Source organism: Anguilla rostrata, chromosome 7 (assembly GCF_018555375.3).
Source record: "Anguilla rostrata isolate EN2019 chromosome 7, ASM1855537v3, whole genome shotgun sequence".
NCBI classification, from domain to species: domain Eukaryota; kingdom Metazoa; phylum Chordata; class Actinopteri; order Anguilliformes; family Anguillidae; genus Anguilla; species Anguilla rostrata.
This window is the reverse complement of record NC_057939.1, coordinates 41757358-41779966: the sequence shown is the minus strand read 5'-3', so window position 1 is coordinate 41779966 and position 22609 is coordinate 41757358. Positions and strand designations below refer to the sequence as shown.

The 22609-nt window shown below is 44.4% G+C and overlaps 1 protein-coding gene across 2 annotated transcripts in view; it reads right to left on the bottom strand.

Annotated features, from left to right (window-relative positions):
• Positions 1 to 2299: 2299 nt before the first annotated feature.
• Positions 2300 to 22609, bottom strand: part of LOC135259709 (zinc finger CCHC domain-containing protein 7-like) — a 91733-nt gene continuing 71423 nt past the window's right edge. For both annotated transcript variants that reach the window (XM_064344349.1, XM_064344351.1), the window contains exons 7-9: positions 4493 to 4588; positions 3679 to 3796; positions 2300 to 3409 (exon numbers count right to left, since the gene is read on the bottom strand). In XM_064344349.1, the coding sequence (XP_064200419.1) occupies positions 2853 to 3409; positions 3679 to 3796; positions 4493 to 4588 (771 nt within the window). In that variant the 3' untranslated portion in view covers positions 2300 to 2852. The remainder of the gene's footprint in view (positions 3410 to 3678; positions 3797 to 4492; positions 4589 to 22609) is intronic.

The following is a 22609-nucleotide window of genomic DNA, read 5'->3' as shown; positions in this document are numbered from 1 at the left end:
TTGACCTGAAAAGAAAATGTCATAAAGTGTGAAGTTTGTTGAAAAATTAAACTTCAGGGAGTTTAATTTTTCAGCATAAACTGCTCCAGATTCTAGTTAGAAGTTACAATATGGCTAGACAACTCCAGGTCCTGCAGGCTGCAGGTATTTTCTCCAACCATGTACAGCACTACACCAACTGATTTCACAAATGTTGACTTCACAAATGCTGAACCAACAAGGTAAAATAATTCGTGAAATCAGGTAGTGTCATGTATGGTTGGAGCAAACACCTGCAGGCACTATGGCCTGGAGGACCTGGAGTTTAGTAGTTACAGCAACATTCAACTTTGTTACAGTCAAAATTTCATTCTGTTAGGCTGAAGAAGTTTAAACTTTGTTACACAGCTCAGCATGATTTTTATTTCCAGTCCACAATAGATGTTTTGTTCAGTTTGAATTCAATTAACCAGTAGGTAATTCACTTATTCAGTTTTCTGTTTCAGGCTTAATCCATGCGGTTCATTGCTAGAACTCAGAAGCTGGAGATATTTTGCCATTAGGAGTGATACTCTGGCTTTAGGAAGAGGTTTCATGACGGTTGAGTGCTTAGCCCGTGGCACATCCAGTGTGCATATTCCGCTAACGAGCAAGATGGCAAGCTACCATTAGCCGCACTGTTCCGCTGGAGCCAAAGCGCATGGAGTGGAGCTCATCTTCTATCGATTACGTGTCAAATGGTCCTTTAGGACACCCCCGTGTTACCCAGCAGGATCGCTATTGGCAAATTACTGCCACAGTAAAATGATAACTGCTGACAGAATTGGAACTGGCCGGTCGACAAAATTGCGTAATTTCGCTGGAGAGGGACGGGGACGGTCAAATGCAGCATGTCCAAACACGCGCGAAGTCAGTTCCGTACAGAGCACAGCTGGGTTTTTCCTGTTAAAACTGGAACTAGCGTAACACTGAGGGTGACCGAACATTTAAAAATAGAATTACAATGTCACGCACGATACTAGCATTTTATTGAGACTTCCTATGCTTACCGCATGTTATTCATGGCACCTATGTATAATCTGCAGAAGCACCCATGCAAACAGTGTAAGATAACTTTAAAAATGATCAAATGGCGTAAATTTTTATTTTTCATCCTGAAAGTAGCAAAGTTCTTATACTGCCCACGCCACGAGGATTAGGTGTGAGGGAGTTGGAGTTTTGGGAGACCAACCGCGACTGAACAGGGGGTTCTTTAAGCTATTAACCAGAGGTAAAATAGCCACAAAGTCTCAAGAGACAAGAGAAAGGAAAATACTCCTTAGGGAGAGTATCCCAAAGAAAAGCTCTACACAACCCACGTACTGGGTAAAAAAAAAAAAAAAGAACTAAAGCTTAAGGAGTATGAAAATAAAACAACTGCCGGAGCAGAAAACGGGGCAACTCAAAGAAAACAGACCTCGAACCGAGGCTGAAAAAGTAAAACCCTAAAGAAAGAATACTGAGCTTAGATTGTGGCACTAACTTGTTGCCAACAATCTAAAAAGCTAAAGACTGTTGTGCTAATTTTATAGCCACAACAATCCAATATCGCAACCCTTTACCTTTACCTTTACCTTTACCTTTACCTTTACCTTTACCTTTACCTTTACCTTTACCTTTACCTTTACCTTTACCTTTACCTTTACCTTTACCTTTACCTTTACCTTTACCTTTACCTTTACCTTTACCTTTACCTTTACCTTTACCTCGCTTGACAGAATACCGGCTCTCGTGCAACATACGTGACACTGAAACAAAGCTTATCGGCTTGCTCAGGGTTTAAATAGAACGCCAACAGGTGCAAACTGTAAAAAGAAATTTGCACGTGTATAATTTAATCAACTCAATGGACGTAATAACTGAAGAAAAGGCGCAAAAAAAACCAATAGCCGTAATAACTGAAGAAAAGGCGCAGCTAGGAAAATAAATGGTGGTATCAGCCAAAACCATGACATTAGGTCTTAATCAGTTGAACACTATATTTATTGCTTAATTAAACTGGTATTTGCATTTTATCCGAACAGCTGTGTGTGTGCTATCAGTGGGCGTGCTAATCAAATGTAATCTTGAAGTGCATATCCATACAGACCGGACACACCAACGTCCAGTTGTCTTTGGAAAAGCCCAAAATGTAATTGTGAAATAAAGCTGTCAGCTAGAAGATATTCAAGTTAGAAATGAGTTCTTTTTCTGTTCATAAATTTAGAAAAAAATACATACATCTACATTTTGTGGCTTATTGAAAACTTCACATGTAAGAATAAAGTGATAGCACAGGATCTTTAAATATGGACTTTTAGTTTATTGCATTGTAAGAACTCCAACTGTTCTACATAATTGAGTTACAAAACATATTGTATATAAATATATAAGTTATGTATAAATTGGTAATAGCTGAGTCTCATCATTATGTGAAATCCTCATGAAATAGCACAGGTGAAGCACTGCAGTCAAGAAGGCAGGAGCCATGTGGCATTCAGCACTGTAGAGGGCGCTGTAACTGGGTCAAGGACTGAAGAGCAGGAAAAAAAAAAGGCATGTATAAACAACATAGCTCAGGAGGTAAGACCGATTGTCTGGCAGTTGGAGGGTTGCCGGTTCAAACCCCGCCCTGGGTGTGTCGAAGTGTCCTTCAGCAAGACACCTAACCCCTAACTGCTCTGGAGAATGAGAGGCATCAATTGTAAAGCGCTTTGGATAAAAGCGCTATATAAATGCAGTCCATTTACCATTACCATTTAAAAAATAGCTAAAAATTAATAGCCCCAAAACTGCTCATAGCTGCCTATTATTGAGCGTGCACACGGACACGTTCACAGACTTGTAACCAACGACTACCGTTTGCGATGACGTGCTTTGCGCTTGACAGAAAGAAAGTTCTCATCTGACGGGTAGACATCCTCATGCTTCAGGGCCCCTTGCTTCCTGCCCTTGGCGCTTTTCCTTTCTCTGCACTTCCTGTCCCTGCACTTCCTGTCTCTACACTTCCTGTTCTTCCAATCGCCACATTTCCCTGAGCCAAACAGACCCGGGCTGGCCTTGCCTTTGACAGGGGGTGTGGCTGTCCCTGATGGTATTCTTTCAGGGCCTCTGAGAAAGAGTCGCTCCTCCTCCTCCTCCTCCTCCTCCAGCAGAGCTGGCCCAGTCGCTCCCGCTCGCTGGGCCATCGCTTCTCTCCGAAGCTTCTTGATCTGTCGGCGCTCCTTCCTCTTCTCCGGCCACGTCTTCCCTCTGCCGGGCTGCCTCTCCCCCTTCCTGGCACCGGGAGTTGCCCCTTTAGCCTCCTTTCCCCCTCCTCCTTTGTGCTTTTTCCTCTTCCCAGTTGGCGATTCTTCTCTGTCGCCCCCTTGTGGATCAGGGGGGAGTACCAGGAGGCCAGCGTCCTGCAACTCTGGAAAACACCAACGCAACTGATAAAGCATTCACTGTCACTCAGTGTAGTTATTATTCTTTCCATCCACAAGGAATAAGTACCATAATGACTACATTATTTCAGCCAGTTATTTCTATTGGTAGACAGACCTTCTTTCAAGCGATTTGTGTTTCGTTCAAGGAATCAAGGCACCCAAAATGGAGGCTTTGCCATTGTGGTGAATACAGCTGAATATGTTCAGCAGACTGTGACCCTTGCACTGTTTGCATGGTTCCTAAGAGAGGCACCTTTCGCTTTCTTCTGCACCCGGCTGTCCCTCTGGCAGACATCTTGTGTCGAGTCGTAGCGGGAGACGTACGGGACGTTGGGGTAGATTCCGCTGGACATCCTTCTCTGGCTGCACGCCTGCGAGAAATAAAGCTCCGGCCTCTGGTCAGCAGCACCACGGACGTTTTACACACAAAAAAAGATGGACGGCTCTGGTCCTCCTGCTGTCCTCTCTACTACCTGTCTAGGAAGCTCCAGCTGCTGTCTGTGGTGCTGCACAAACTGGGGATGTTCTGTCTACAACCACGCCCCCCATGAATATTCATAACTTATCATTACTATGCAGAAAATGATAAATTATATACAGTGGAACATGAAAAATTCATAAAAATAATGAAATAACTAAAACTAGTATTTACAAAGAAATATTGACAGTAATAAACAGCAACCAAGTTCTAATACTGAATATAATAACTCACATTACTTTTTTGGAGTATCTTTAGTGTTTTGCCAATGATGAATACATTATAAATAAGTTGGTCATGTTATTTTCTTCCTTTAGTAATGTTTGAGGGGTCAGAGGCTAGTTAAGCTGTTTTTTAATGAAATAGTAGATATACATATGTTACCATTGTCAACGTTATGCAAATACATTAATTCATGTTAATTACTGCAGCCTTAATATAGAATCCAATGTGTTACCCTTTGATGTTGAGAACACAGATGTGACCATCTGGTCAGTATATAGATAATCTATAGCAAAACTCCCATCCGGCCTCAGAGCTCATGTATAAAACCCCCATGGCCTTTGATACCATTCCACTGCCCACTCACAAAGCCAAAATGTCCTCTTCTGGCACAGTTGTAGCAGTATGCTGAGTTCCTGTGGGCATCCATGCGGTCGGGCTTCACCAGAGTTCCTGTCTGGGTCTGAAAGACAAGCTTGTTTACTGTGAAGCTGAAATGAAAGCACTGGCCCCTCAGCGACTTCACTTTAGAAAACTGGGTAAAATCATATACAATTTGGCACAGCCTAGTTTCCCTAGATAAGGACATCAACAAAACAAGTCATACAACCTTTGTTTGTATGATGTAAATATAGTTTGGGATTAAGGACTGTTCAATTGTTCAGTTTATCTATTTCTGTTTCACCTTTTCACTTTCATTTTTTTCTTCTGTATTGAATTATTCACTATAGCAACCCTTTTTTGTATGATTTTATAACTCTCCTACAATTTTTTCCAGTTCCGGAAAAACTGCAAACTGGGGTAGTCCATATCCACTACATGGCCAAAAGTGGCCATATACACTACATCATCCAAAATGATGGGCATTAATATGGAGTTGGCTTACCATTTGCCAATATAACAACCTCAACTATTCTAGGAAGGCTTTATGCTAGATGTTGTTGCCTTGCTGCAGGGATTTGTTTCCATCCATCCAGAAGAGCATTAGTGAGGTTGGGCACTGATTGGGCGATTAGGCCCGGCTTGAAGTTGGCTTTCCAATTGATCCCAAAGGTGTTGGACGGGGTTGAGATCAGGGCTCCGTACAGGCTAGACAAGTTCTTCCACATTGTTCTCATCAAAACCATTTCTATACGGACCTTGCAGTGTCCTCGGGGGCAATGTCATGCAGAAACAGGAAAGAGCCTTCCCCAAACTGTTGGGGAAACACAGCATAGTCTAAAATATGTCTAAATGTATGCTGTAGCATTAAGATTTGCCTTCATTGGAACAAAGGGGCCTAGCCCAATCCAGGAAAAACAGCCCCAGACCAAGGGGTGTCCAGATACTTTTTGGTCATACTGGTGTCCATATCACGCGAATGAGTGATTTTAGTACGATCGACCACTTGGTGGCGCTATACCAGTCACTTGAAATTGCGAATATACTGTGACGATTCATAAAGCACGTATGTGCACACTAGCACACGCGTGTACAAGGCACTCAGATCGCTCTCTGCCTCCCCTACTGGTCGCTGCGCAAACAGCGCGTTCCCGCTATCTTCGCTATTGCGTTCGCTATTGCGCTCGCTATTGCTGCGCGGCCCCTCGTCCGGGAGACGGCATTAGCCAGCCCGGCGGCCCTTATTCATGCGCCGCGCGTACGCCACGCCCCCCTCCTTCCCGCCGGCCGTCCTTCCGGAGCGGCGAGATGTAAAAGCGTCATTTTTTATTAAATATAAAAAGGTCTATTATCAATCCACTCGGGGCTTTTAATGCGGCGATATTTCTCTGCAGTTCTGGACACGGGGCCGTGAATGGAATAAACTATTCATGAAACAGCCGCCTCCCGAATCCTCTGTGTTCCCCCTCTCTCTCTCTCTCTCACACACACACACACTCCCCCCTCTCTCTCTCACACACTCCCTCTATCTCCCTACCTCTCTCTCTCTCTCTCTCCCGCTCACACACACATTCCCTCTCTCTCACACACACCACCTACTCTCTCTCTCACATCTCTCTCTCTCCTCACACACACACTTCCCTCTCTCTCTCACACACCCCTATCTCTCTCTCCTCTCCTCTCTCCCCTCACACACACTCCCTCTCTCCCTCTCTCTCTCCCTCTCCACTCTCTCTCCCTCTCTCTCTCTCTCCCTCTCTCTTTCTCTCTCTCTCTCTCTCCCTCTCTCACTCTCGCTCTCTCTTTCTCCCCCCCCCTCCCCCTCACAAACATTCAAATAATCAGTATTTTTTTTTTATTTTTTTTTAAGCGGGACGATATCTGCCTGCGATTACCCGGGCTATCAATATATAGGAGTAATAACCCGGGAGATAGCATTACCTAGGAAAAAAAGGACCGCCCCCCCATCTGTCCTGGGCGCTGAAAGCTTTTCACGCTCCAGCAAGTTGGGTAAATATCGGCCGATAAAGAGCATAAGCCTACCCCAAAAAAAAAGAGCACGGATTTGCTCTTAATGTCCCCTCCAAGCGCGGCCCCCCGATGCAACGATTACAAATTATTTTCTCCTAACGTCGTTTTTACATAGCCTCCTTTTTTCTGCATGAGTAGTCGGCGGCCGAATGGATGAATGGCATTAAGACAGTTCATCATTATCGCGGGCCACCCCCCCCTCCCCCCACGCAACCCCCGCCTCTTTTCCGCCGGGCCGGAATCTCCATCACAAAGGGCAGGAGATCAGCGCCCTCGCCCTGCCCCCCCCCAAACCCCCCCCCCCCCGCCCCGACGCCCCCCCCCCCGGCTCATCTCGGATGCAAATTGGCCAGTAGGGCTGGCTCTCTCTCCTCTCCCTCTCCCTCTCTCTCTCTGACCTTGAGCTTCTCTTTATCGCAGTGTGCCGTGATTCAGCCTAACCCCGCCCCTCCCCTTCTCCATCGCCCCCGTAATATCACTGTGTGTGTGTGTGTGTGTGTGTGTGCGTGTGCGTTTGTGCTATCAATTAACCAGACTGCATTTAACCCCGGCTAAAAGGCGTCACCTCCGTCGCCGCCGTTGTATTTGCATCTCTTGAATCTGAAAGGACTACAAGGCTTAGACACGGGGCTCTCTCAGGCAGCCCCCCAGCAGTGGGAGGGGACACACCGACCGCGCGTTCCTCACGCCAACGCCGCGTCTCTGGAATTCGTGAAAATAATTAAGGGAAGGCCAAGGGGGGGGAAAGGGGGGTTCAAGTTTAGCACTGAAGGGTCAATGTCAGTCAAATACAATGAAAATATCATTGTGAAATTTCAATTTTTACTTCAGTACACACCTGGGGAAAAGGTATTTAAATCCATGTGACTTTTTGATTTTTTGACACTTCAATAATGACAGGAAACAGTAAGGGTACAGATGTCGAGATGAGCATTGTTGGGAAAGTCAAATAATAAGAATTGAATAAATGAATAAACACAAATTACGACACAATGTATCATATATTAAACTAAAATACACTCAAAACTTAGTTGCAAATTGCAAACGCTATTTTTCAAATGGATTACACAAAAAATATATTTTCATTTGCATTATACTATATGTGTTAAGGTCACCTTCAGTTATAATTTTGTGACATGGAAAATATCACCTCTGTTGTTAGAAGCAGCAATAAACTCCCATTTTAGCCAGTTAACATCTGTTGGGAAAACATCTGTGAGTGGACATTGGGGATTGACTTCTGCTATTAACATCTGGGGAATCTGAACCTTGCATCTGAGCCTGGTGTTTCTTGGTGTTTGGTGTGTGCAGGGCCCAACATTCTTGGTTTTACAGCTGATTTGGCATTTAATGTACTTGAGTATGTGGCCATCTAGGCCAGGATTGGACAATTATTTGGGAGGAGGGCTGGTTTTAAAAACTGTTATATAGAGACACAATAACAGTCTTTGGCTGTCATTCAAGCACTTACCTAGAAATGTAGCAAAAAATGTCAGATGGCATAAATGTTAGAGCTAATTAAATTATTAAGACCAGAAGTTGGCATAAAATCGAGAAACAGATACGGCTTTCCTTGCCAACCACTGATCTAAGCTGTCAACCTGAATTTCAGCAGTTGTCCTCCAGGAGTCCCTGTAGGCATGCAGCAATTGTTTGGCAATCAGCACAGACACATAACTAATTAAGGACTAATTATGAGATGTTCATCAGTTTTAAAAAAAAATGATGTTGCGGAAAAGTGTGGAGTCGACTTGAAACAAGGAAACAAATGCAAAAAGAAAAGAAAGGAATGAAAGCAAATACCAATCCACCGCTTGTTTTCTCATATACGGACAGATCAGAGTAAAGCAATATCCTGCTGGCACACTGCATAACGGTGGATTGCTGAACACATGTATTTAAGTTATTTCATAATTAATTCCTTAAATGTAGTCACACAATGCAGGCTTGGCTCGTTATCATTTGGTTAGTCTTTCTTCATTATCTACCAAATGGTTAGTTTTAGTGGCCAGATGTCCACATTTTCACCAGTTAGGAGCCTATTGATTCAACTAAGTCTTTCATTTCATCAGTAATTTTTTTTCCCTCTTTTAATGCAATTATTCGCAATGTATCACAATAAGTAAAATATAAAAGAATATGGAACTTTCATTCTTCATAGTATGCATAGTTATTTTTGACATAATGTGGCTTAAAAGGGTAAATACATGTAATCCAAACCATGAGAAGCACCATCTTAAGAGAATTGGACAGCTTCTTGTATTGTAATTGTGGTTGGAACAAAAACCAGCATGAACAGTGGTACCCCAGGGCTCGAGTTTGAAAACTACAGGTTGAGATGGTGCCTGGACTGTTTGGGTATGTCAGATGTCTCTTACACAGTAAAATGTTCAGCGTTAAATCAACTCTTGCAGTGTACTTGCAGAGTATGTACTCATACACTCCGTTAGAGTTGAAATACAGCACATTGTACTGTGCATCCATGTACTAACCATAGGCAGCCATCCTCTTCCCCAGCGATCGAGCAGGAGGGTGCTGCGGGGTGACAGGACCGCAACGGGCCACTTCTGACATACCGCACGCGCTCTCCTCGTAAAGAAACCAGACGGAATGTTCCGCTAAGACAGCTAATCGCACGAACCGCACGCCGGCGATAACAGGAGGAGAGCGGGCGACGGATCAATCCGGAACATCTGCCGATTGTTCGGCATAAAGCGGTGTGGCGGTATCGCATCTCCCCTCCGAAAGGTTGGAGGTGTCAGTGAGCGCACGACCCGCGCCCGGATCGCGATAAGCTCGCGGCAGTCAATCTGCCGACGACAAAGAGAAAAAAATCGCTCTACTTCCGAGCGTCGGCAGAGCTGTCAGCCAGGCGTCACTCTCGACAGCAAGTGCAGTGCGTGCTCATCGCGAACAACAGTCTTCAGGACGGGGCTGCACCTGTCCAACAGACAACATGCTGTCATAGAGTCACACAGCTATTTGCATTGAATTGCATTGCTTGGTAGCAGTGCACTCGACAAAACAACAAAAAACTTCAAGATTTTTCTTTGTTTTAGAAATCACTAAAGCTATACCCCATATTTGATTTTTAACCTGCAATTTTTTGACAGACGCTAATTATAAAAGTGATTTTTAAAACAGGGACAAATTCTGTTCGTTCAACAATCCTGTAACTACATTATCATTTGTTTTCTATGACACGGCCAGCCTATTAATATAAATAAGATTAGCGACTACATAATACACACTGTGCATTAATGTATGTGCACGTCGCTTTGTGTATGCGTATGCATGTTCCTCAATGTACAGGAACACTCTTGTATGAGTGAGTCAGTGTGTGTATGTGTGCGCTCCTGCATGTGTATATGTTTCCTGCATGTGCACTCTTGTGCAGAACATGCAAATGTGTGTGTGTGTATGTGTGTTTGTGCATGAGTTTGTGCACAGTATGTGTGTTTATCAGAGTGTGAATGTGTTGCTCAAAGTGCGCATGCAGTCTTGTACAACGTATGTGGTTGTGTATGCATGTGAATGTGTGTGTGTGTGTGTGTGTGCCTGAGCGTGTGTGTGTGTGGCTGATATGGTAGTGTGTGAAGTGTGTGTGTGTGTGTGCGCGTGTGTCTGTGTGAGCGTGTGAGGTGTGTGTGTGCGTGTGTGTGTGCTGGGTGTGTGTGTGCGTATGTGTGTGTGTGTGTGTGTGCGTGTATATGTGTGAGTGTGTGTAAGTGTGTGTGTGTGCTGTGTGTGTGTGTGAGAGCGTGTGTGCACGTGTATATGTGTGACTGTGTGTGTGTGTGTGTGTGTGTGTGTGTGTGAGTGCGTGTGTGTGTCTGTGTGTGTGTGAGAGTGTGTGTGTGTGTGAGTGCGTGTGTGTGTGTCTGTGTGTGTGTGTGAGCACGTGTGTGTGTCTGTGTGTGTGTGTCTGTGAGAGCGTGTGTGTGTGTGGGCTGTGTGTGGTGTGTGTGTGTGAGCGTGTGTGTGTGCTGTATGTGTTGTGTGTGTGTGTGTGTGTTGTGTGTGTGAGTGTGGTTGTGGTTTTGGTGTTGTGTCGTGTGTGTGTGAGATGGCGTTGCTGTGTGTGAGTGTGGTTGTGTGTGTGTGAGGTGTGTGTGTGTGTGTGAGTGTGTGTGTGTGTGTGTCTGTGTGTGTGAGCGAGCGTGTGTGTGTGTGAGCGTGCGTGTGTGTGTGTGTGTGTGTGTGTGATTTTTGAGCGTGTGTGTGTCTGTGTGTGTGTGACGGGGGGGGGGGGGCTGGTGTGTGTGTGCTGTGATCGTGAGGTGTGTGTGTGTGTGTATATGTGTGAGTATGTGTGTACACGTCGTGTGTGTGTCGAGTGTGAGTGTGTGTGGAGCGGCGCGTGCACATGCGCACACAGGTCTGTCAGGCCAGGCTGCACTCGTGACATTTCTGCGGGATCACATGCATTAGCGGAGCGATACCGGAGTGAGGCTGGTGACTCTGGCAGGGCACTGATACCGCGGTGAGCCGGTTCTCTCGGTGTGGCGGGCGGGGAGGCGGAGGCGGGGGCGGGGGTGGGGTGGGGGGGAGTATCAAACACAACTCGGGCGGCCTGTATCGGCGTCGCAGATTATCTACTCCACTGGGCCACAACAGGCTCCGGCTCCTGATTAAGGCTGTTCTTTATTAAAGCACAACCCCAAGAAAATATTACTATTAATGAGAAACAGAACTGGAATAAGATTTCGCCACCAGGGGGAGCTCTGCCTGCCCGCGGACCCATGCGTGAGGGGCGACTACGACCCGCGCGGTGTGTGGCGATGGAGCCGGTCACACTACGCTCACCCCGACGTTTGTGACGCCGTCACTAGCATGAGATAACTACAGTGCAATGCGTCCTTAAGCGAATGACATGTTTCATGAAGGCTATTATTGCGATATGGAGCAGACCCTTTTTATTTATTTATTTATCGTATGACATGCCGTTCCTTGCCGTGGTTTGGCTGTTGCTTACGAATGCTTATGAATGTTTCCTAAAGTCATGTCTGTGAAGGCCTTATGCAGCGCAAGACAACTACAGTGCAATGCGTCCTTAAGTGAATGACATGTTTTATGAAGGCTATTATAGTGATATGGAGCAGATTGTTTTCATTTATCTATTTATTTATTGATCATGCGACATGCTGTCTCTTGCCGTGGTTTGGCTGTTGCTTACGAATGCTTATGAATGTTTCCTAAAGTCATGTCTGTGAAGGCCTTATGCAGTGCAAGACAACTACAGTGCAATGCGTCCTTGAGTGAATGACATGTTTTATGAAAACTATCATAGCGATACGGAGCAGATCCTTTTAATTTATTTATTTATCATGCGACATGCTGTTCCTTGCCATGGTTTGGCCATTGCTTACGAACGCTTATGAATGCTTATGAATGCTTCCAAAAAGTCACGTCTGCGAAGGCCTGCGTCGTGATATTTCCACGAAACCCCACCGACGGCAGGCGTGTGGCGTGACTGCTACACTATTTTAGGACTCGCCGCCAGCCCCCCGTAGACCTACAGAGGAAGCGGCCCAGGAAGACGGGGGCGCGGCGCGGCAGGTAACCAACCCGCTGCTGCCAAATTAAAAATCCGGCGGGCCCCTACAAACGAGCCCCTTATCGGAGGCTGGGTCTGAGGGTCCCGCCCTGCTGAAAATTCATGCCGCCCGCGGAGGTGTAAAGAGCTCATCTAAATGCCCCGTATATTTTTATGCTCAAAGGTGCGTGGGGCTAACTAATACATATTAAGTGCGCGGGAGATGGCGGAGCGAGACACGGGCTCGTTTCGGCGGGTAATGCCGCGAGCCAATCGGGAGCAGCGAGGCGTGGGAGGGAGGGGTCGGAGGGGCGGAGTCTGGGCCGGGATCAGCCGTACACGCACACGAGTGTACTTGCCCGCGTACACACATCACGTACATGCACTGATATGTTCACTTAGACATACAAACACACAGATAGTAAGTACGCATGAACATAGGGATGCAAGTGCTCTCATACGTACACTGCAAGCACGTACACACACATCACACACACACACACACACTTGCACGAACATATCTCGTACATGTGCACTAATACACATACAAACACATCCATGAAAAACTATGTGCACTCAAGACATCTACACACACCACATACCACGTACACGCAAAAACACATGCACGCAATCCAAACAAACGCACGTACGCTCGCACACCCGGACAGAAACGTACGCACGCACACACACCCACACACTCGGTAATTCATCTTGGGCGGCGAAACCCCTCTAATCCTCAAGACCACATTAGCTCAAACTGTTACAAACTACAATCAGCGTGCGCAAACAGCCTTTGTGTAAATGAGGGATTTGAGGAAAGGGGCGGGTTCTTTGGACAGCCTATGCATACATTACAGGAAGCCCAAGGGGGCGTGCTCTAGACATTCTATAAACAAGCTACTGTACTGCACACAGAACAGGAGGTCACACACTGTAGCACACGCGGGCAAGCTAGCAAACAAGAAATAATATACGCGTGATAAGAAAATTCATACGACGTACCTCGGCAAACTACACGGAGCACATATTTTGCAAATGATTATTTTATCAAATACCGGTGATGATTAAAGAAATATTTGTACAGCAAAATTTCTGAATAAAAAGACTTAATAAAATAAAATAAACAGACTTAGCAAGGCAACATTACTCTAGACTTTTCTAAAACCAATGACGCTGTCCTTTATCTTCAACTGTCAGCTGCTCACTCAAAAAATACAGAAATTAATTTTCCTCCTCTTCTTCTTCTTCTTCTTCTAATTATTATTATTATTATTATTATTATTATTATTATTATTATTCCTGAATCAAGGATGATGAGAAATGCATGTGTTAATTAAGCCCTATAAATGGAATACAAACAAAACCCATGAGGATTAATTGCATTCGAACACGTCAATAAAATACTTCCCATTGTTAAAACGGAAATATAATTAACATGCACGCAATTAAAAGAGCAGCTGTTTGAGGACCGAAATCTGGAAGATGAAAAAAAACAAAAAAAAAAAAAAAAAAACGCGGGCTATTAGAAGTGCTAAAATGTGTTCGCTGGCTTTGTTTATACGTGAACTTGGACCTGCCATTGAAGTGCTTTTCAGTGTGCCAGCAGACAGGACCCAGTGAATTAGCAGTGTCGTGGGAGACTTATCTTTGCACAGCCAAATTGGAATGGGGATTGTGTGTACGCGTGGGGGAGGGGGGAGGCGGGTGGGAGGGATGAGGGGGGGGGTGGGGGGAGATTTTTGAGGTCCAGCAGTAAGATTCCCCTTTTCCTTAAAAGCCAGCTGTGAAGGCTGAGTCAGAGGCATTATCCTGTTACCAAAATTCCACCCCATAATCCATCGCCCTGCTGTCTGTAAACCCCCTCAACCCCCAAAGGCACAGGCAGTCTAAAACAACAGCTGGCCCTGTTCCTGTACGCCTGGTTTCGCCTTCTCCTGTCCTACCGGAACCTGCGTGTGGACCCGCAGACCGCGATGCAGCGCTGCCTGTTCATATTCGCGGGTAGGACCACACCTCTCCCCTTCAGTCTGACTGCTTTATCCCTAACCTGGTGTTGGCATGCTGCAAAGGAAATGCAACCAAACGATGTAGATCAATATGATATCATTTTTGTACTTTAAACAGCGAATACAGGTGTGTTCTACGTGCGAAGACAAAGCACTTCTCCAGACCTGACAAAGTCTCGTGAATGCACCTTATCACGGCTGTTTAGTTGACGTTGGGTCTGCCCAACTGAACGCATTCACCTCCGGCTGATCTTTACACATAACTGACTTGTAAAGAAATTGCTTCATTGATGTGATGGTAAAATGCAATTATTTATAAGATGAACTAATGGTCATTTTCATTTAAAAAAAAGCCCAAGTTGCCTATTGATTGTGAAATGCAATGTTTTCAAGGGGCTTTGGGGAAGAACTCTCCCTTTCAAATGAGAGCGAACATTCGATCAGTCTAATATTCGACCGTGGGATCACTAATCGATTGCTCGGATCAGTATTAAAATGCTTGTTGATTAGGGAAATGAAGAAAAATAAATCCGGTGTTACCCAGTCTTTCTCATTAATAATATTATTCAGACCCCAACAAAACCTGTGTAGTAACATTCATTATTTTTTCCTGAAAATGTTTGAGCAAATGCAAACATTTGTGAGTGACCGAACAAAGGGATCATTTACAGCAGGCGATTAAATGCAAAACATTTCATGCATCCAGTGAATCGATTAACAAATAAATGCTGATTTTCAATTCCTAAAAGAAACATAAATGCAAGCTTTGTGACTTGTTTATTTCGGGCACATCAATTTGTGTTTGCATTTCACAACAGAAATAAAGGCGGTAAACATGATTAGGTCCTCTTTAGGATAAGGATTGTTAAGCTTCAAATGTTCGTCAGCCAATTTTCACATGTATTGTTTTACACTGTGTAAAATGTTCATATTTTAATTTATGCAGTGACTGATCCTTATGGTATAATATCAACCACTCTGTGGACGGGTACATGACTGGCACACAGACACAAAACACAGAGCACTCATTTACGCAGTCTAAAACACGCAATACGCATTAAGCAAGGTAAAACACGAAAAACAGTCCAACAATGGAGGCTCTGTAAGTGTATCCATGTCAAATACCAGTGTGTGCAGGTCACAGGCATGAATGTGCTGATGCAGTACACAGGCATGCATGCAAGACAAACTCATGCACACACACACACTCACACACACACACGCATCACATGCACACACACACACAGACACGCACACACACACACATACATTCGCACACACACACAGACCCACACACACACTCAACACACGTATACGCACACGCATGCGTGCACACACTCACGCACACACACACACACTCACACACACACACACACGCATCACATGCACACACACACACACACACACACACACATGCACACACACACATACATTCGCACACACACAGACCCACACACTCACACACACGTATACGCACACGCACGCCGCACACACTCACCATGCACCACACAACCACACACATCACCACAGCGAGCACTCCTGACAGGAGCCTTGTGACCGATAGTGAATCAACAGGCCGAAGCCTCCTAAAATGAAAAGGAGGAAGAAGAAAAAGAAAAAAAAAAGAAAAAAAAAACAGGCGGGGGCGACTGCGCGTTCCGGCGCAGCCGAAGGGAACGTTAGCCGCGCGGCGGCGGCGCAATCTTACATCTCCTATCGGGGTCTTCATGACTGAGCCCCCCCCCTCCGCCCTTCCCCTTCCTGTCTGTATTTACAGAGAGGCAGATGGGCTGCATATATAAGCCCAAAGCTCGGAGGCTTCACACCAGACGATAAAAAAAAAAAACCCCTTTCAATTTTCGTGCCAGCTTCTTCTTCCCTTTTGTAATTCAAATGCGGGGCCGGGAAGCTGGCAGCTAGCGGGGGCTCAAAGAAGCGCTGCCACAAATACCTTGTAATGCTATCGACCCTGTCCGGCCAAGCAGGGCGAGCCCCCCGACGCCGGCCGCGCCTGCTAGCGCCCTGATAACGCCGTCCGCCTTCTCGGCTCGGGACGGGGAGACGGGAGGCGTGCGCGAGCGTGCGCGTGTGTGTGCGTGTGTGTTTGTGAGGACGTTTATGCGAGACGGAACGGGGGACCTCGTGACCTCCACCCCCACCCCCACCCCACTCGCCCACCAGGCCCCGAATTCTGGCCTTCCGTCACGCGCGCGTTGCGTGCTATCGCTAATTTACACGTGTGTCGACACGCACGCACGGACATACGCGCAAACGCACGCAACAACAAAATGTTTGCTTACGTGTATATAACGCTTTCTCAATCACCACGCTAACATGCATTTACAATGCATTTCCTAATCGTAGAATGTAGATAGGCTTCAATAGCGGCGAATCTATAACGTAAAAACGCAAATACGCTAATCTTGAGACGAACTGTCCGAGCCGAACTAGCGGCGAATACTGAACGCTCAGAAAGATGAACGCCGGCTATCGTCAGCGAGCGGATCGGAACCTGCGTCCGTAAGCGACGCGTCGCTAAATCGATTTGACTCCTCTCTCCTCCTCTCTCCTCAAGTTTTGCGGGCGAGATAAACTCCCGCCATTGTGCCCTCCTCCTTTTCTTCGGCTTAATGTGTGCCCTCTGCTCTCCGGCTCAGATTTGAGTAATGTATGGAGAGAGAGAGAGAGAGAGGAGAGAAAGGGGGGGTGGGGGGCGGGGGGGAAGGAGGGAGGAATCCCTCATTGTGCCGGAGAAGAAAGGAACAGATCGGCTTATCGCCGGCCATCGTAAAGTTCATTAATCGGCCTGGCTTTCTGCCCTCTAAATTGAAAGGTTAAATCATCTTCCCTGGGACATTGTTCCCTTCTGCACCCCCCCCTTTTCACCCCCCCCGAATGGTCTCAGGATCAGTGTCTGGGAGGGAAGGGTATAGGGGGGGATGGGGGGAAGAGGAAGGAGGAGAGTGGGAGGATAAGTTCTGATTTGAAATGAGCTCCTCTCTTCACACCTCCAAATAACCCCCCGGATTAAGGGCGCTCCGCGTCTGCAGGGCCGCCGGTGTCCGCCCGTCCTCCTCGTGCACGCGCATTACGCACACGCACGTACACGTGAGCGCACCGTAGCGAAACACGACTGCACGCACACACGTGTGCATACGCTTAAACCACAGTACAGTAAAAGTGCATTTTTGAAGATCATTGATTTGATTATGTTAAGCATACATTAATTCTGAAGGCATTAAAAGGCACACTGGACAGAGCACTAGCAAAATACCAGTATTTAATCACAGACACATTCAGTTAGCATTGTATCTAATTACAGCTAAGAGTACAGTCAAGGCCTCCTTCGTATTAAAAGTATCAGTTTGAAACTGAAACCCTCTGAACATTTATTGGGACCTTGGAAGGCAAATTTATACAAGCTCTTGGCACCTCCCACCACTCACTATACAGATACTATTAAACTTTCTTTATAAGCCACAAAATGGATTGAAATGAGCCCATAAAAAATAATACCATTGAGTAACAACATGAATAGTTGAAGGTAAAATCCCTTAATGATTTTTTTTTGGGTTGGGTTGATTTCAGTGCTGTCACAGAGACTCCATTCAACTGAATTTGTAACCACTGGCGTAGAACTCAAAGCAGGAAATGTAGATCTGTCGGGCAATAGTGATGAAAGAGCAGTGATCTGCAGTGCATCACGGGTATTACGGACAGAAAGAGCGTGCTTGATTAATAAAGTTCCAATCCATACCAGTGACCTCTATGCACTATTCAATATGCTGTTCATGATGCTGGTGTTATCGAAAAAAGTGACTCATTTTCAGGTCTTGCACACAATAACAGAAATATTCAAGGAACTACACGGACGAATCTGTCACGATAGATTGCCACAAACGAGAAAACCGTATGCAGACAGGGCTCGAGTCGTCACCACGGGAACAGAAACGTGTACACGCACACATACGCACAGACACACACGCACACACACGCAAACGCGCGCGGGGCGCCGACCCTCGGATGCAGCGTCCCTCCGACTCCCGCCTCGGCGTGAGCCAATCGGAGCTCGGCATTAGCCTGTTTAATTGCTTCGCGGCGCCGCCTATTAGCTGACAATTACCAGTCCATTAAAATGCCTAATAATTTTGCGCTTCATGTGGTTTCGAAGCCACGGCGGGCACATTCATATTCAGCGCCCCGATGCGCCGGGGAGGCACCTTTGTCACGCGCTGAAAGGGCCTCAGAGCCGCGAAAGATGAGTTCCACTTCCTGAAGAGAGAGCCCCCCGACTGCTAACTCTCCAAATTGCACAGAGAGAGAGGGAGCGGGGATGAGCGAAGGCAGAGGAGAGAGAGAAAGAGAGAAAGAGAGAGAGAGCGTTTGTAGTATGTATGTAGAGTACGTAGTAAGCATAAATAATTGTGTATATATATATATATATATATATTATTGTATCATTGTATATATATATTATTGTATAATTATATATATATATTTATAATATTTACTGATTATTCATCTGTGTTTCTGTGAATGTGCTGATGTGCTCTCTGGCAATTGGCAGTTGTACTTTTAATTTCAGAGAGAGGGAGAGAGAATGTGGGAGAGAGAGAGAGAGAGAGAGAAGCCTGGGGGGTGGGGGCTCAAAGGAAAAGTACAAATCCTAACCTGAGCACACAGGAACCCAAATGAGATGATGCAGCTATTCTGAGAAAAGTACAAATCCATTGTACAGCCATAACCTTCAGGTGCTCGATTCAAATGAAAATCTCTCTATTGTGCTGCTGGCTGTTAATACTCACAGGACAGGAGTTGAAGTTGGAGTTGGAGTTGTTCCCGGTAATTCGAGGGGATGGAAGCAACTGGGCTTTTTTCAGGGGGCAGAGGGAAAAGGGGGCGGGGGGGGGGGGGACTTCGTATAAGGCAGGTCCCGAAAAAGAGGCTAAATCGCCCGCGGTTCGAGCAATCTGACAGAACCCCAGCCCGTGGGCCTGCAGACGCTCGCCTGGCTCGCCGGTGAGCGACGCTATGACCAGTGGAAGAGAGCGTCGGCGGCGGCGCTGTTTGACGCGCGCTAGCTACCAGGTGAGCGTAGCCCGATGTGACAGAGTACCGCAGGTTCGGCGCGAGTCGAAGCGCGCTGCCTGCCTTTCGCGGGGATGCCGGGTGGGGCCTGCCGCTGTCCGCCGCCACGCCCTGAAAGCACCGCCGGCGGTGCCGGATGCTCCAGGCTCCCGCCGGATTTGCCAGAGGTCGAACCCGAAGCCTTTTTTTGTGCTGAGAACCACTGAGAGCCCTTTAGTGATGACACAGCAAGGCGGGCCCGCAAATGGAACTCATTATAAAGGTCTTCGCACAAATCGAATAAAATACAAGAATAAAAATCATTACTGAGCCCGAGGATTTAGGTAAAATCTTTTTTTTTTTTGTAAAAATGGGCTGTGCTTCTTTGGGAAGGTCACACCGAGACCTTGGATGTCATGACGGAGGGACCACTCGAAAGAAGCAATGTAGAGCTCGGCTATTTAATAAAGAAATGAAATCTAATGCATGCGTTATGCTGGGGAACTATAACACTAATTCATCTTTGTTATACTAATGACTGTACCTATAACAGAAATTATATACAATAATGTCATATGATGAGAAGACAACAAATCACTTTTTAAAATAATGGCAATGTGCCTTAATTACATTGATAAATTATTTTTTAGATAGTGTAATTATTTATTTTCTATATCATGCACAAGAAAGCATACTTCATAACATATTTCTTGTAAACAACATACATAACAGGGAAAGGGGCAAGAATGAAAACAGACTGCTAATATACATTCATGAATCATGACCAACAAGTCTACAGCATCTGCCCATCTGGACTAATACATATTTTAACATATGAAAACTTAAAAAAATTGACTATATATCACTGTTGCACTCTCTCTGCATGCTGCATTTGCCAGTTCTAAATTCTTTGAGGGCCATTTAATTTGTAAAAACCCGCAATGATTATTTTATTTATCGATTTCACGGTGGCATAAGTGGCCATGTAAATTTATTTGCAACTAAAATATCACATGGGAACAAACTTATTTAATTGTGAATTGAAATAAGGACATGACACAGTACTGTCATATTGTGCTGTTGATGGAAATGAGATTGCAATTTGCTCCCTTTGGGGAAAACAGCTCCTGCAGAAGAGTTCTGCAACCACAGGAGGGCGCTCTAACACAATACAGCAGTGCACATATTTTAGTCAAATCCGTTCACAAATTCGGAGGAAGGTACAAGTTGTACTGAAACAGTCAGAGCCCCCCAGTCTACCAACTCTTCAGCCTCTCTACTAGGAGTCCCCGGTGCTGCTGATTTGGCTGACACCATGCCAAGACCACACCCTCTGCCCAAATCCTACAATGCTTTCTATAGTACAGTGAACAAAAAGTCTTGAGGACAATATACATTACATTTACATTTTTTTGCCTTGTAGCAGGTGCTCCAATCCACAGAAACTTATACACACACACACACACACACACGTACACATGATCCAAGTAATTTAGGTTAAGTCCCTTTCTCAAAGCTACTGTAATAACAGTAACACCGTCACCATAGTAGCACCCCTACTTGAAACTAAACTTGCATCCTCTGAGTTACAAGCCTAGCTCGCTAGCCACAAATATTATACTGCCAGTGTCGTAAGATGTATATAAATCATTATTCATTACACATGGTTATTTCGACCTGTAAAATATCCTATTTTGTTCTATTTTGTTGTTTTGTTAACCTTTCCAGAGACAAGCACCTCCAGCTAAATAGATCATGTTCGCACTTTAAATAATGTCTTACCATACTAGCTGACTGTATCCATTCAGGATTAAAACAAGTTACCACTGAATACAAATATTCAAAGACAGAACAATTAAATTAAACATTCAGAGAGGGGAAAGGACTGAGTAAAATCTAACATGGCAACTATTGAAGAACTATAACTATTTATAGATACATTATTGTGAATATCTACGAAAAACTACAAGCATTTAATTATTTGGAGCAGTGAAAGAATAGTAAACAAATGTCCTTGTCCTTTTCGGAAATTGTTCACGGTAATTTCAGGAAGCTGGATTTGCCAGAACACAAACATTTGTATGGGGAGAATAATGCTCAGTTATGAAACGGCTGTTTAGTGTTCTGCTAAAGCCCTCCAATGTGTCCAGTGGACCTAAACAGTCATTCAACAGCTGACTAATATCACATCAATAACTGTCTGGTTACGTGAGCGCAGTGTCATGACTGTAATCGCTCAATCACTGCATATAAAATAATTATAACATGAAGGAAGCATTCGATTAATATTTTCCTTGAAGCCCAAATTCACAGAGAGAGCACCCGTACCATCCAATTATCAATAAACTCTGAGAATGCAAAATGTTTGAACAGTTTAAATAAAAAGTTGCCCATTGCCACATTTTGTTCATATTATTAAATTCACATTTTTAAAAAAATAATAATGTTATTTATTTCTACGGCAGAATTTGTAAAATGATTTATTGAGTGAATAAAAAATGTTTTGGCCAATTTTTGTTCAAATAATATGTCTAATCTAAAAGAATTAGTCAAATATAGCATTCTAAAATTATAAACAAATAAAGATAGGTCCACTACAAAGGCATATGATCTATCTGGCATGTCTTTAATTTAAATAATAACAACACCAATGGCAAAATAATAATAATAATAATAATAATAATAATAATAATAATAATAATAATAATATTTAAATTATTTTTTTTATAAGCTAGCTGTTTCCCACATAAATATCGTATTGGTCATTTAAAAAATAATAAGTACATCATAATAAGTATGTTTACAATTATTATACAAACCAGTAACTGTTTATTATTGCTATAGGTGTAGATAGAAACAAAATTATACACATTTAAAAAATGTTCAGTAAAAAAAACCAAAAAAAACTGAAATACATAACAGTTCATTAAAACAGCATAGAACTGATGTTTTTTTTAAATGACAGAAAAAAGAATGTTCTGTCATTTTAAAACTATCCTCAATTTCTTTTACAATATTTTATCATGTGCATTATATGCCTGTTTTTGATGATTATTACATTTGCAGTGCATCGCACACACAAATACAGAATTTCCACCACTGGAATATATATGGGTGTGTCTGCATCTGAGTGCATGTTGTTGTTTATTTGGTTGTTTTTTTAAAGTTCATATTATGTCACACACATGTAGTGTGGTTTTCTGAGAACATTCTACACTGCTAGTAAAATGTTTTTTTAAAAGTCATTTCTGCAGTTGCACAATACTTACAATTACAATGCTCACATTCCACTCCCTCTCTCTTTTTGCATTACTGTCCAATCTACTGCCCAGCTCTACTCACTAAAGAGGACATTTTCCAGTTAAAACATGAAATCTCCACAGAGTTTGTTCAGAGTAGCAATTCTGTACACATTTTCATGAGAGTCCAGAGATTTATAAATAAAACAAATCAGTCCAGCCTA